The following is a 12232-nucleotide window of genomic DNA, read 5'->3' as shown; positions in this document are numbered from 1 at the left end:
CACTGAGCCACTGAAGGGAGAGGAAGTAGAATAAAGAACATGGCAGGAATTTAGAAGGTTTTGACAACCTGGCCTCTGTCAGGTAAATGTTCATTTCTACAGAATCCATCAGAGTTCCTAGGAAGGAAACTCTTGTGAGAGGGATATTCACTTTCCACCCATGCAACCTCAGGAATGCCAGAACAATGTCTGTATGGGACCTGGCGGTTTGAAAATTCGACGCCTGTATTAGAATGTCGTCTAGGTAAGGGGGCTACTGCTATACACCGCGGCCTTAGGACCGCTAGGAGTGACCCCAGAACCTTCGTATAGATTCTTGTGCCGTAGCTAACCCAAAGGGAAGAGCCCACAAACTGGTAATGCCTGTCTAGGAAGAACGAACCCTGAGAAACCAATGATGATCTCTGTGTATCGAATGTGTAGAGAAGCATCCTTTAAGTCCACGGTAGTCAGTATATTGAACCCTCCTGGATCATAGGTAGGATGGTTCAAAATAGTCTCCATCTTGAAGGATGGGACCCTGAGAAATTTGTTTAGGATCTTGAGATCTAAGATTGGTCTGAAGGTTCCCTCTTTCTTGGGAACCACAAACAGATTTGAATAGAAGCCTTGCCCCTGTTCCCTCCTTGGGAACTGGGTGGATCACTCCCATAACTAGGAGGTATTGAACACAATGTAAGTATGCCTCTCTCTTTATCTGGTTTGCAGATAATTGTGAGAGGTGAAATCTTCCTTTTGGGAAGAAGCTTTGAAGTCAGAAGATATCCCTGGGACACGATTTCCAACGCCCAGGGATCCTGGACATTCTCTTGCCCAAGCCTGGGCGAAGAGAGAAAGTCTGGCCCCCTATTAGATCCGTTACCGGATCGGGGGCTGATCTTTCATGCTGTCTTAGAGAGCAGCAGCAGGGTTTTTTTGTCTGCTTTCCTTTGTTCCAAGCCTGGTTAGGTCTCCAGACCGGCTTGGACTGGGCAAAATTTCCCTTCTTGTTTTGTATTAGAGGGAGGTTGAAGCTGCGCCACTCTTGAAGTTTCGAAAGGCACGAAAATTAGGCTGTTTGGTCCTTAATTTGTTGGACCTATCCTGAGGAAGGGCGTGACCTTTTCCTCCAGTAATATCAGAAATGATCTCCTTCAGTCTAGGCCCCGAATAGGGTCTGCCCCTTGAAGGGAATGTTGAGAAGCTTAGACTTTGAAGTAACGTCAGCTGACCAGGATTTAAGCCATAGCGCTCTACACGCCCTGAATAGCAAAAACCTGAGTTCTTAGCTGTTAGTTTGGTTAAATGAACAACGGCGTCAGAAAACAAATTAATTGGCTAGCTTAAGAGCTTTAAGCTTGTCAAGGATATCATCCAATGGGGTTTCTACTGTAGAGCCTCTTCTAGAGACTCAAACCAGAAGGCCGCAGCAGCAGTGACAGGGGCAATGCATGCAAGGGGCTGGAGAATAAAACCTTGTTGAATAAAAAATTTCTTAAGGTAAACCCTCTAATTTTTTTGTCCATTGGATCTAGAAAAGCACAAACTGTCCTCCTGACAGGGATAGTTGTACGCTTCGCTAGAGTAGAGACTGCTCCCTCCACACTTAGGGACCGTTTGCCACAAGTCCCCGTGTAGCGGCATCTATGGGAAACATCTTTTTAAAAACAGGAGGGGAGAGAACGGTACACCTGGGTCTATCCCATTCCTTAGTAATAATTTCTGAAAACCTCTTAGGTATTGGAAAAACATCAGTGTAAACAGGGCACTAGCGTAGTATTTATCCAATTTACACAATTTCTCTGGGACTACAATGGCGTCACAGTCATCCAGAGTTGCTAAAACCTCCCTGAGCAACATGTGGAGGTGTTCAAGCTTAAATTTAAATGTAGACACTATCAGAATCAGGTTGAAGCGTCTTCCCTGAGTCAGAAAAATCACCACAGATAGAAGCTCTCCTTCTTCGGCTTCTGCACATTGTGAGGGTATATCGGACATAGCTACTAAAGCGTCAGAGAGCTCTGTATTTGTTCTAGCCCCAGAGCTGTCTCGCTTTCCTTGTAACCCTGGCAGTTTGGACAATACTTCTGTAAGAGTATGATTTCATAACTGCCGCCATGTCTTGTAAAGTATACGCAATGGGCGCGCTAGATGTACTTGGCGCCCCTTGAGCGGGAGTTATAGGCTCTGACACGTGGGAGAGATAGTCAGCATAACTTCCCCCTTGTCAATTTTTTATCTGGTGATAAATCTTTTAAAGCCAGAATAATTGTCTTTATAACTTATAGTAAGATCAATGCATTTGATACACATTCTAAGAGGGGGGTTCCACAATGGCTTCTAATCATAATGAACAAAGAGTTTCCTCTATGACAGACATGTTTAACAGACTAGTAATGAGACCAGCAAGCTTGGAAAACACTTTACTTAATGTGAAAAAGCAGATTATAAAAAACGGTACTGTGCTTTAAGGGGAAAAAAACAACACAAAAACTGCAAAACAGTGAAAAACATAATTTATGCTTACCTTATAATTTCTTTTCTTCTGTTGTGTGATCAGTCCACGGGTCATCATTACTTCTGGGATATAACTCCTCCCCAACAGGAAATGCAAGAGGATTCACCCAGCAGAGCTGCATATAGCTCCTCCCCTCTACGTCAGTCCCAGTCATTCGACCAAGAATCAACGAGAAAGGGAGTAACCAAGGGTGAAGTGGGTGACTGGAGTATAATTTTAAAAAATATTTACCTGCCTTAAAAACAGGGCGGGCCGTGGACTGATCACACAACAGAAGAAAAAGAATTTATCAGGTAAGCATAATTTATGTTTTCTTCTGTTTATGTGTGATCAGTCCACGGGTCATCATTACTTCTGGGATACCAAATACCAAAGCAAAAATACACGGATGACGGGAGGGATAGGCAGGCTCATTATACAGAAGGAACCACTGCCTGAAGAACCTTTCTCCCAAAAATAGCCTGCCGAAGAAGCAAAAGTATCAATTTGTAAAAATTTGGAAAAAGTATGAAGCGAAGACCAAGTTGCAGCCTTGCAAATCTGTTCAACAGAGGCCTCATTCTTAAAGGCCCAAGTGGAAGCCACAGCTCTAGTGGAGTGGGCTGTAATTCCTTTTCAGGAGGCTGCTGTCCAGCAGTCTCATAGGCTAACCGTATTATGCTACGAAGCCAAAACGAGAGAGAGTAGCAGAAGCTTTTTTGACCTCTCCTCTGTCCAGAATAAACGACAAAAACAGGAAGAAGTTTGACGAAAAGCCTTAGTGCCTGCAAGTAGAACTTGAGGGCACGAACTACATCCAGATTGTGTAGAAGACGTTCCTTCTTTGAAGAAGGATTTGGACACAAGGATGGAACAACAATCTCTTGATTGATATTCCTGTTAGTAACTACCTAGGTAAGAACCCAGGTTTAGTACGCAGAACTACCTTGTCTGAGTGAAAAATCAGATAAGGAGAATCACAATGTAATGCTGATAACTCAGAGACTCTTCGAGCCGAGGAAATAGCCATTAAAAACAGAACTTTCCAAGATAACAATTTTATATCAATGGAATGAAGGGGTTCAAACGGAACACCCTGTAAAACGTTAAGAACTAAGTTGAAACGCCATGGTGGAGCAACAGCTTTAAACACAGGCTTGATCCGTAGCTAAAGCCTGACAAAAGGCCTGGACGTCTGGATTTTCTGACAGACGCCCTGTGAAACAAGGATGGACAGAGCTGAAATCTGTCCCTTTAATGAACTAGCCGATAAACCCTTTTCTAAGCCTTCTTGTAGAAAGGACAAGATCCTAGAGATCCTAACCTTACTCCAGGAGTAACGTTTGGATTCACACCAGTATAGGTATTTACGCCATATTTTTATGGTAAATCTTTCTGGTAACAGGCTTCCTAGCCTGTATCAGGGTATCAATAACCGACTCAGAAAAACCACGTTTTGATAAATCAAGCGTTCAATTTCCAAGCAGTCAGGCTTCAGAGAAGTTAGATTTTGATGTTTGAACGGACCCTGTATCAGAAGGTCCTGCCTTAGAGGTAGAGACCAAGGCGGGACAGGATGACATGTCCACTAGATCTGCATACCAAGTCTGCGTGGCCATGCAGGTGCTATTAGAAATCACTGATGCTCTCTCCTGTTTGATTTTGGCAATCAATCGAGGAAGCAGCGGGAAGGGTGGAAAAACATAAGCCATCCCGAAGTTCAAGGTGCTGTCAAGCAATCTATCAGAACCGCTCCCGGATCCCTGGATCTGGACCCGTAAGTGAGGGAAGCTTTGGCGTTCTGGCGAGACGCCATGAGATCTATCTGTGGTTTGCCCCAACGTCGAAGGTATTTGGGCAAAGACCTCCGGATGAAGTTCCCACTCCCTCCGATGAAAAGTCTGGCGACTCAAGAAATCCGCCTCCCAGTCTCCACTCCCTGGATTGTGGATTGCTGACAGGTGGCAAGAGTGAGACTCTGCCCATCGAATTATCTTTGATACTTCCATCATTGCTAGGAGCTCTTTGTCCCTCCCTGATGGTTGATGTAAGCTACAGTCGTGATATTGTCCGACTGAAACCTGATGAGACCCCCGAGTTGTTAATTGGGGCCAAGCCAGAAGGGCATTGAGAACTGCTCTCAATTCCAGAATGTTTATTGGAAGGAGACTCTCCTCCTGATTCCATAATCCTGAGCCTTCAGAGAATTCCAGACAGCGCCCCAACCTAGAAGGCTGGCGTCTGTTGTTACAATTGTCCAGTTCTGGCCTGCTGAATGGCATCCCCCTGGACAGGTGTGGCCGATGAAGCCACCATAGAAGAGAATTTCTGGTCTCTTGATTCAGATTCAGAGTAGGGGACAAATCTGAGTAATCCCCATTCCACTGACTTAGCATGCATAATTGCAGCGGTCGGAGGTGTAGGCGTGCAAAAGGTACTATGTCCATTGCCGCTACCATTAAAGCCGATCCCCTCCATGCATTGAGCTACTGACGGGTGGTTGAATGGAATGAAGGACACGGCATGCATCTTGAAGCTTTGTTAACCTGTCCTCTGTCAGGTAAATCTTCATTTCTACAGAATCTATAAGAGTCCCCAAGAATGGAACTCTTGTGAGAGGAAAGAGAGAACTCTTCTTTCGTTCACTTTCCATCCATGCGACCTTAGAAATGCCAGAACTAACTCTGTATGAGACTTGGCAGTTTGAAAGCTTGAAGCTTGTATTAGAATGTCGTCTAGGTACGGAGCTACCGAAATCCCTCGCGGTCTTAGTACCCGCCAGGAGGGCACCTAGAATCTTTTGTGAAGATTCTGGGGGCCGTAGCCAATCCGAATGGAAGAGCTACAAACTGGTAGTGCTGTCTAGGAAGGCAAACCGTAGATACCGGTGATGATCTTTGTTGATCGTATGTGAAGGTAAGCATCTTTTAAATCCACTGTGGTCATGTACTGACCCCTTTGGATCATGGGCAAGATTGTCCGAATAGTTTCCATTTTGAACGATGGAAACTCTTAGGAATTTGTTAGAATCTTTAAATCTAAGATTGGTCTGAAAGTTCCCTCTTTTTTGGGAACCACAACAGGTTTGTGTAGAACCCTTGTCCTTGTTTCCGGACCAGCGGAACCGGATGGATCACTCCCTTTAATAACAGATCTTGTCACAGCGTAGAAACGCTTCTTTCTTTATCTGGTTTGTTGACAATCTTGACAGATGAAATCTCCCTCTTGGGGAGATATTTGAAGTCTAGAAGGTATCCCTGAGATTATGATCTCTAGCGCCCAGGGATCCTGAACATCTCTTGCCCAGGCCTGGGCGAAGAGAGAAAGTCTGCCCCCCACTAGATCCGGGTCCCGGATCGGGGGCTCTCGGTTCATGCTGTCTTTGGGGCAGCAGCAGGTTTCCTGGCCTGTTTGCCCTTGTTCCAGGAGCTGGTTGGGCTTCCAGGCCTTGCCTGTAACGAGCAACAGCTCCTTCTGTTTTGGTGCAGTGGAGGTTGATGCTGCTCCTGTTTGAAATTCCGAAAGGGACGAAAATTAGACTGTTCTAGCCTTAGGCTTTGGCTTTGTCTTGAGGTAGGGCGTGGCCCTTACCTCCTGTTAATGTCGGCGATAATTTCTCTTTCAAACCGGGCCCAAATAAGGACTGCCCCTTGAAAGGTATATTAAGTAATTAGACTTAGAAGTAACATCAGCTGACCAGGATTTTAGCCACAGTGCCCTACGTGCCTGTATGGCGAATCCTGAGTTCTTAGCCGTAAGTTTGGTTAAATGTACTACGGCCTCCGAAAGAAATGAATTAGCTAGTTTAAGGACTCTAAGCCTGTCCATAATGTCGTCTAGCGTAGATGAACTAAGGTTCCTTCCAGAGACTCAATCCAAAATGCTGCCGCAGCCGTAATCGGCGCGATACTTGCAAGGGGTTGCAAAATAAAACCTTGTTGAACAAACATTTTTCTTAAGGTACCCTCTAATTTTTATCCATTGGATCTGAAAAGGCACAGCTATCCTCCACCGGGATAGTGGTGACGCTTAGCTAGAGTAGAAACTGCTCCCTCCACCTTAGGGACCGTTTGCCAAAGTCCCGAGTGTGGCGTCTATTGGAAACATCTTTCTAAATATTGGAGGGGGTGAGAACGGCACACCGGGTCTATCCCACTCCTTAGTAACAATTTCAGTTAATCTCTTAGGTATAGGAAAAACGTCAGTACTCGCCGGTACAAGCAAAGTATTTATCCAACCTACATAGTTTCTCTGGTATTGCAACGGTGTTACAATCATTGAGAGCTGCTAAGACCTCCCCTAGTAATACAACGGAGGTTCTCCAATTTAATTTAAAATTTGAAATATCTGAATCCAATCTGTTTGGATCAGAACCGTCACCCACAGAATGAAGCTCTCCGTCCTCCTGCTCGGCAAGCTGTGACGCAGTATCAGACATGGCCCTAGTATTGTCAGCGCACTCTGTTCTCACCCCAGAGTGATCACGCTTGCCTCTTAGTTCTGGTAAATTTAGACAAAACTTCAGTCATAACAGTAGCCATATCTTGTAATGTTATCTGTAATGGCCGCCCAGATGATACTAGGCGCCATAATATCACGCACCTCCCGGGCGGGAGATGCAGGTACTGCCGCGTGAGGCGAGTTAGTCGGCATAACTCTCCCCTCGCAGATTGGTGAAATTTGTTCACATTGTACAGATTGACTTTTATTTAAAGTAGCATCAATACAGTTAGTACATAAATTTCTATTGGGGCTCCACCTTTGGCATTGGAACAATGACACAGGATATTTTCCTCTGAGTCAGATCATGTTAAACACACTAAGCAATAACTTGCAACCTTGTTATAATCTTTTTTAGCAAAAACGTACTGTGCCTCAAAGAGGTACTTAAACGATTAAATGACAGTTGAGATAATGAACTGAGAAATCAGTTATAGCATCAACTTTAAAACTACACAACTTTTAGCAAAGGTTTTGTTCCCAATAGTAAGATAACATAACTAAATTTGACATAAAAATTATTGAGTAACGTCTTTATCCCCAGTCAATATAAAAAATTCTCACAGCTCTGCTGAGAGAATGTACCTCCCTTCAAGAAGTTTGAAGACCCCTGAGATCTGTCAGAGATGAACGGATCATGCAGGAAAAGTAATAATAGCTGACTGGAAATTGTTGATGCGTAGCAAAGAGCGCCAAAAACGGCCCCTCCCTCTCACACACAGCAGTGAAGAGAAACGAAACTGTCACAATTTTAAAACAAACTACTGCCAAGTGGAAAATAAAGCCCAAACATTTATTTACTCAGTACCTCAGCAAGTGTAAACGATTCTACATTCCAGCAAAAACGTTTAACATGATATAATACTTATTAAAAATTTTAGTGACCTTTAACAGAGTAGTTCGGTGAAGTACCATCCCAGAATACTGAAGTGTATACATACATGTCATTATAACCGGTATAGCCAGGATTTTCTCATCAATTCCATTCAGAAAATAAAAACTGCTACATACCTCAATGCAGATTCATCTGCCCTGTCCCCTGATCTGAAGCTTTACCTCCCTCAAGATGGCCGAGAACAGCAATATGATCTTACTACTCGGTTAAAATCATAGTAAAAACTCTGGTAGATTCTTCCTCAAAGTCTGCCAGAGAAGTAATAACACGCTCCGGTGCTATTATAAAATAACAAACCTTTTGATTGAAGTCATAAAACTAAGTAGAGATCACACATAGTCCTCTCACACATCATACTAGCTCGTTGGGGTGCAAGAGAATGACTGGGACTGACGTAGACGGGAGGAGCTATAGGCAGCTCAGCTGGGTGAATCCTCTTGCATTTCCTGTGGGGAGGAGTTATATCCCAGAAGTAGATGATGACCCGTGGACTGATCACACATAACAGAAGAAAAAGCGTTAACTCTATGAAATTTTTACAGTGTATATATAGACTAAAATAGCATTGCACCACTTGCAAATGGATGATTAACCCTCCGGTTCAAAAACTAAGCAAAAAAAAAACGGTAAAAAAACGTTAAAACAGTCACAAGCAAACTGCCCACAGCAATGACTGTGGCTCCTACCCTTCCCATAAAACGACTTTGTTAGGCACAAAAACCCTTTACAGAGGCCCAATATGTCAGGGGACTCCTTCAGGGAAAGCTGGATGTCTCAGAATGTATAAAACAACTGCGCAATAGAGCCGCGAAAAAAAAGGCCCCTCCCACCATGCACTCAAAGTCAGAGGGCCTTAAAAAACTATTCCTAGGAGTTAAAAATAACAGCCATGTGGAAAACTAGGCCCCAAACAAAGATTTATTACCTCAGTAAAAAACGTTTCTTTATATAAATGCAAACGTTTTACATACTAAGCCTTAATAGAAAGTAATATGAAAATTACTTTTTACTGAAAGCATGATGCCAGTCTTTATTAAATCACTGCAATCAGGCTTACCTTAACTATAACAGCCACTGTCAGCATTTTCTAGTTCTTATCATCCTCTAGAAAATAATATACTGAACATACCTCAGGGCAAGTTAATTCTGCAGGCTGTTCTCCCAGCTGAAGTTTCCTCATACTCTTCAGTTCTGTGTGAGAGCAGCAGTGGACCTTAGTTATAACCTGCTAAGATCATCAAAAACCTCAGTAAATGCTTCTTCTAATTTCTGCCTGAGGTAAAAAAAACAGTACAACGCCGGCACCGTTTAAAAAACAAACTTTTTTATTGAAGATAAACTACACTAATTCACCACATCTCTCTAGCTACTTCCCTTGGTCGAGAGCTGCAAGAGAATGACTGGGGGTGGCAGTTAGGGGAGGAGCTATAAGACAGCTCTGCTGTGGGTGATACTCTTGCAGCTTCCTGTTGGAAGGAGAATATTCCCACAAGTAATGGATGAATCCGTGGACTGGATACACCTAACAAGAGAAATATATATTTCTATATTAACCTATATCTGTACATCTATTCCTATAGGGTATAGATATCTATTTTACATTAAAGAGTCATTAAACACTAAATAAATGACTAGATAGAATGATGCATTTAAAGAAACAGATTAGTCTGAGAGTATCATGTAGATGTATTCTTTAAAGTTTAATTAGCTGTTTAAATATTGACAAAATAAGTGTGAAGTTTTAGAGTCTATAAAACAATGTAAACTGCCATTTTGTAACTTAGGTTACCTTCTCTGCTGTGGCCAATTAGAGACAGTGATAAATAAATCACTAGAGCATGTAACCAATAGCTGTGTGGAATATAACAGCGTTCTGCGCTTTCATTTCTAAAAGGAACTGAAAAGCTCACAATTTCAGAATGGAATTACAGCAAAAGGGGACAAAATAAACCTAAGTATACCGTAGTTATTTTTATATATACACGATTTATCAGTTGATATTACCATCAAGTGTTTAATGTCCCTTTAACATTATCAGAGATATATATATATATATTATATATAGATATAGATATAGATATAGAGAGAGAGAGAGAGAGAGAGAGAGAGAAATATTTAATAATAAAATTACATTATTTTCTATGTAAAGAACATAGGAATGTAAAATATGCATAACATGCTTCGGGCTCGCAATTTAGGTCTAATGCAGTATCGGGTTAGGGCACATTTAGAATTGCTAACTTGAATGTGCATTATTGAAATATTAAATACTAAAATCTTAAATGTAAAAAAAAAAATATATAACTGTTAAAAAATCTAAATAATCCATATATATGTGTATATATGTTTTACAGTATGTATAATTTAATATTTTTTTATATTTAATATTTCTCACCCCCCTGACCTACAAAGCACTCCCCAATGCTTCCCCACCCTACCTGTCCTCCCCTCAACAACAAATATAATCCAGCCCACGCCATAAGATCCCAACAATGAAACTGCTCCTTGCCTCCTCTACCCATCACCACTCCCATGCTAGACTACAGGACTTCTCCTCGTGCGGCACCTACCCTCTGGAACGCACTTCCATGAGCCGTCAGACTTTCTCCCTTTAAACGCTCCCCTAAATACCTTTTTGTTTCAGGAGCTCATTTCCCCAACTCATTAACAAATTAATTTCACTTAATCAACAGTTGCCCTCATCTAACTCTTAACTAACATCATTCTCAACTTTGCAGTCCCCATCTCCTGTTTCTCATTCTCCCTACCCATCTAGATTGTAAGTTCCCACAGGAATAGGGCCCTCAATTCCCTCTGTATTTGTCCCGTAAAATTGTGTGTCTTATATTGTATTGTTTCACCGCGGGTACTTATATCTTTGTACCCATGGGCAGCACTGCGGAATCTGTTGGCCGCTTTAAAAATAAAATACATATTTCAATAAAGCGCAATGAAGTTAGCAATTCTTCATGTGCGTTAACCCGACGCCACATTAGAACTAAATCAAGAACCCCCATGCGTGTTGTGTATATATTACATTCCTATATTCTTCACATAGAAAATAATTATGCAAGCTTTTAATTTGTGCTAAACCGACGAGCGTAAATCTTGATTGTGCTCGAGCAAACGTTTATTACTTTCAACTTGTAACATGCCTAATCATACAAAAAGACAAAAAACAGGATATTGCTCAGGCGCAAATAGCACTCCACACATAATCTAGCCCTTTTGATGAGTTATGGTTTTTAAGAACAAAATCAGCTATTTCAAATACACAAACATAAAAATAAAAACAATTTTACAGTACACGGTCCCTTTAATATTTAACCAGGTGCATGATTTAAGTACATGTAACAACTTAGAAGAAAATATTTTTGGACATACCAGTGAAGCTAAATTGAGTGCAGCCTTGTTCCTTACTTACCTGCAGTAGATTGGTGTTGTGCACCAGTCAAAGACACACTATGGTTCTGCATATGTTCATCATAAACCTTCTGTTGTTCTACAGTAGGCTGAGGGGTGCATCATGACTGTGAGAGCCATGATTACGTTGTAAGGAATCACCAGCCATCTGCAGTTTCTGTGTATTGTTAGTAACCTGAGTGGCAGCTGAAAAGCTGTGAGCATTTAGTACTTGTCCATAGGTATTGCTGGTTGCCTGTGAAGAGTAAGATGTTCCTGTATACCTAGGACTTGATACAGAAGATGCAGAGAACTGCCCATTATGAGTGGATAATCCCACAGGATCACAAGATTGATTGGCAGGATACGCAGTAGAACTATAGTCATACACAGGATATGGCTGCGTAAATCCAGGATGGGCATGAGGAGGGTGTGGAGGAGGATTATGGTAGAATGGGGTAGGTACTTGATTTGTGTTTGCTCCACTCGACTGCACATGTGGAATAGTGTTTTGGTTTGGTGCTGCATAGCCTGTAGAATAGTAATCTGCCCCATATTGACCGTTTGTATATAAAGGAGTAAATTTATTCGGCACTTGGGAATAAAATTCAGGAGGAGCATTGTAAGTTGATGGATAATGCCTGTATCCAGGAGGAGGCTGCGGCTGAGCTGAACCTGGGGGGGGGGGGGAGAAAAAAAAAAGGTGACACATAAAAAACAAATACTTTAGCTATTACTTTAAGGGACACTAAATCCAAATATTTTCTTTCATGATTCAGAAAGAGCATGCAATTTTAAGCAACTGCCTAATTTACTCCTATTATCAATTTTTCTTTGTTCTCTTGCTATGTTTATTTAAAAAGAAGGACATGTGATGCATAGGAGACATTTTTGGTTGGGAACTTGGGTTATGCTTGCTTATTGGTGGGTAAATGTAAGCCTCCAATAAGCAAGTGTTA

General features: G+C 42.0%; 1 protein-coding gene across 1 annotated transcript in view; it reads right to left on the bottom strand.

Annotated features, from left to right (window-relative positions):
- The window catches only part of SEC24B (SEC24 homolog B, COPII coat complex component), a 521322-nt gene that overhangs the window by 464080 nt on the left and 45010 nt on the right, over positions 1 to 12232 (bottom strand). Inside the window, exon 2 of the mRNA XM_053700185.1 lies at positions 11378 to 11948. Within this exon, the coding sequence (XP_053556160.1) occupies positions 11378 to 11948 (571 nt within the window). The remainder of the gene's footprint in view (positions 1 to 11377; positions 11949 to 12232) is intronic.

This window comes from Bombina bombina, chromosome 2, assembly GCF_027579735.1.
Source record: "Bombina bombina isolate aBomBom1 chromosome 2, aBomBom1.pri, whole genome shotgun sequence".
Classification (NCBI taxonomy): domain Eukaryota; kingdom Metazoa; phylum Chordata; class Amphibia; order Anura; family Bombinatoridae; genus Bombina; species Bombina bombina.
This window is presented reverse-complemented; position numbering and strand designations above follow the sequence as displayed.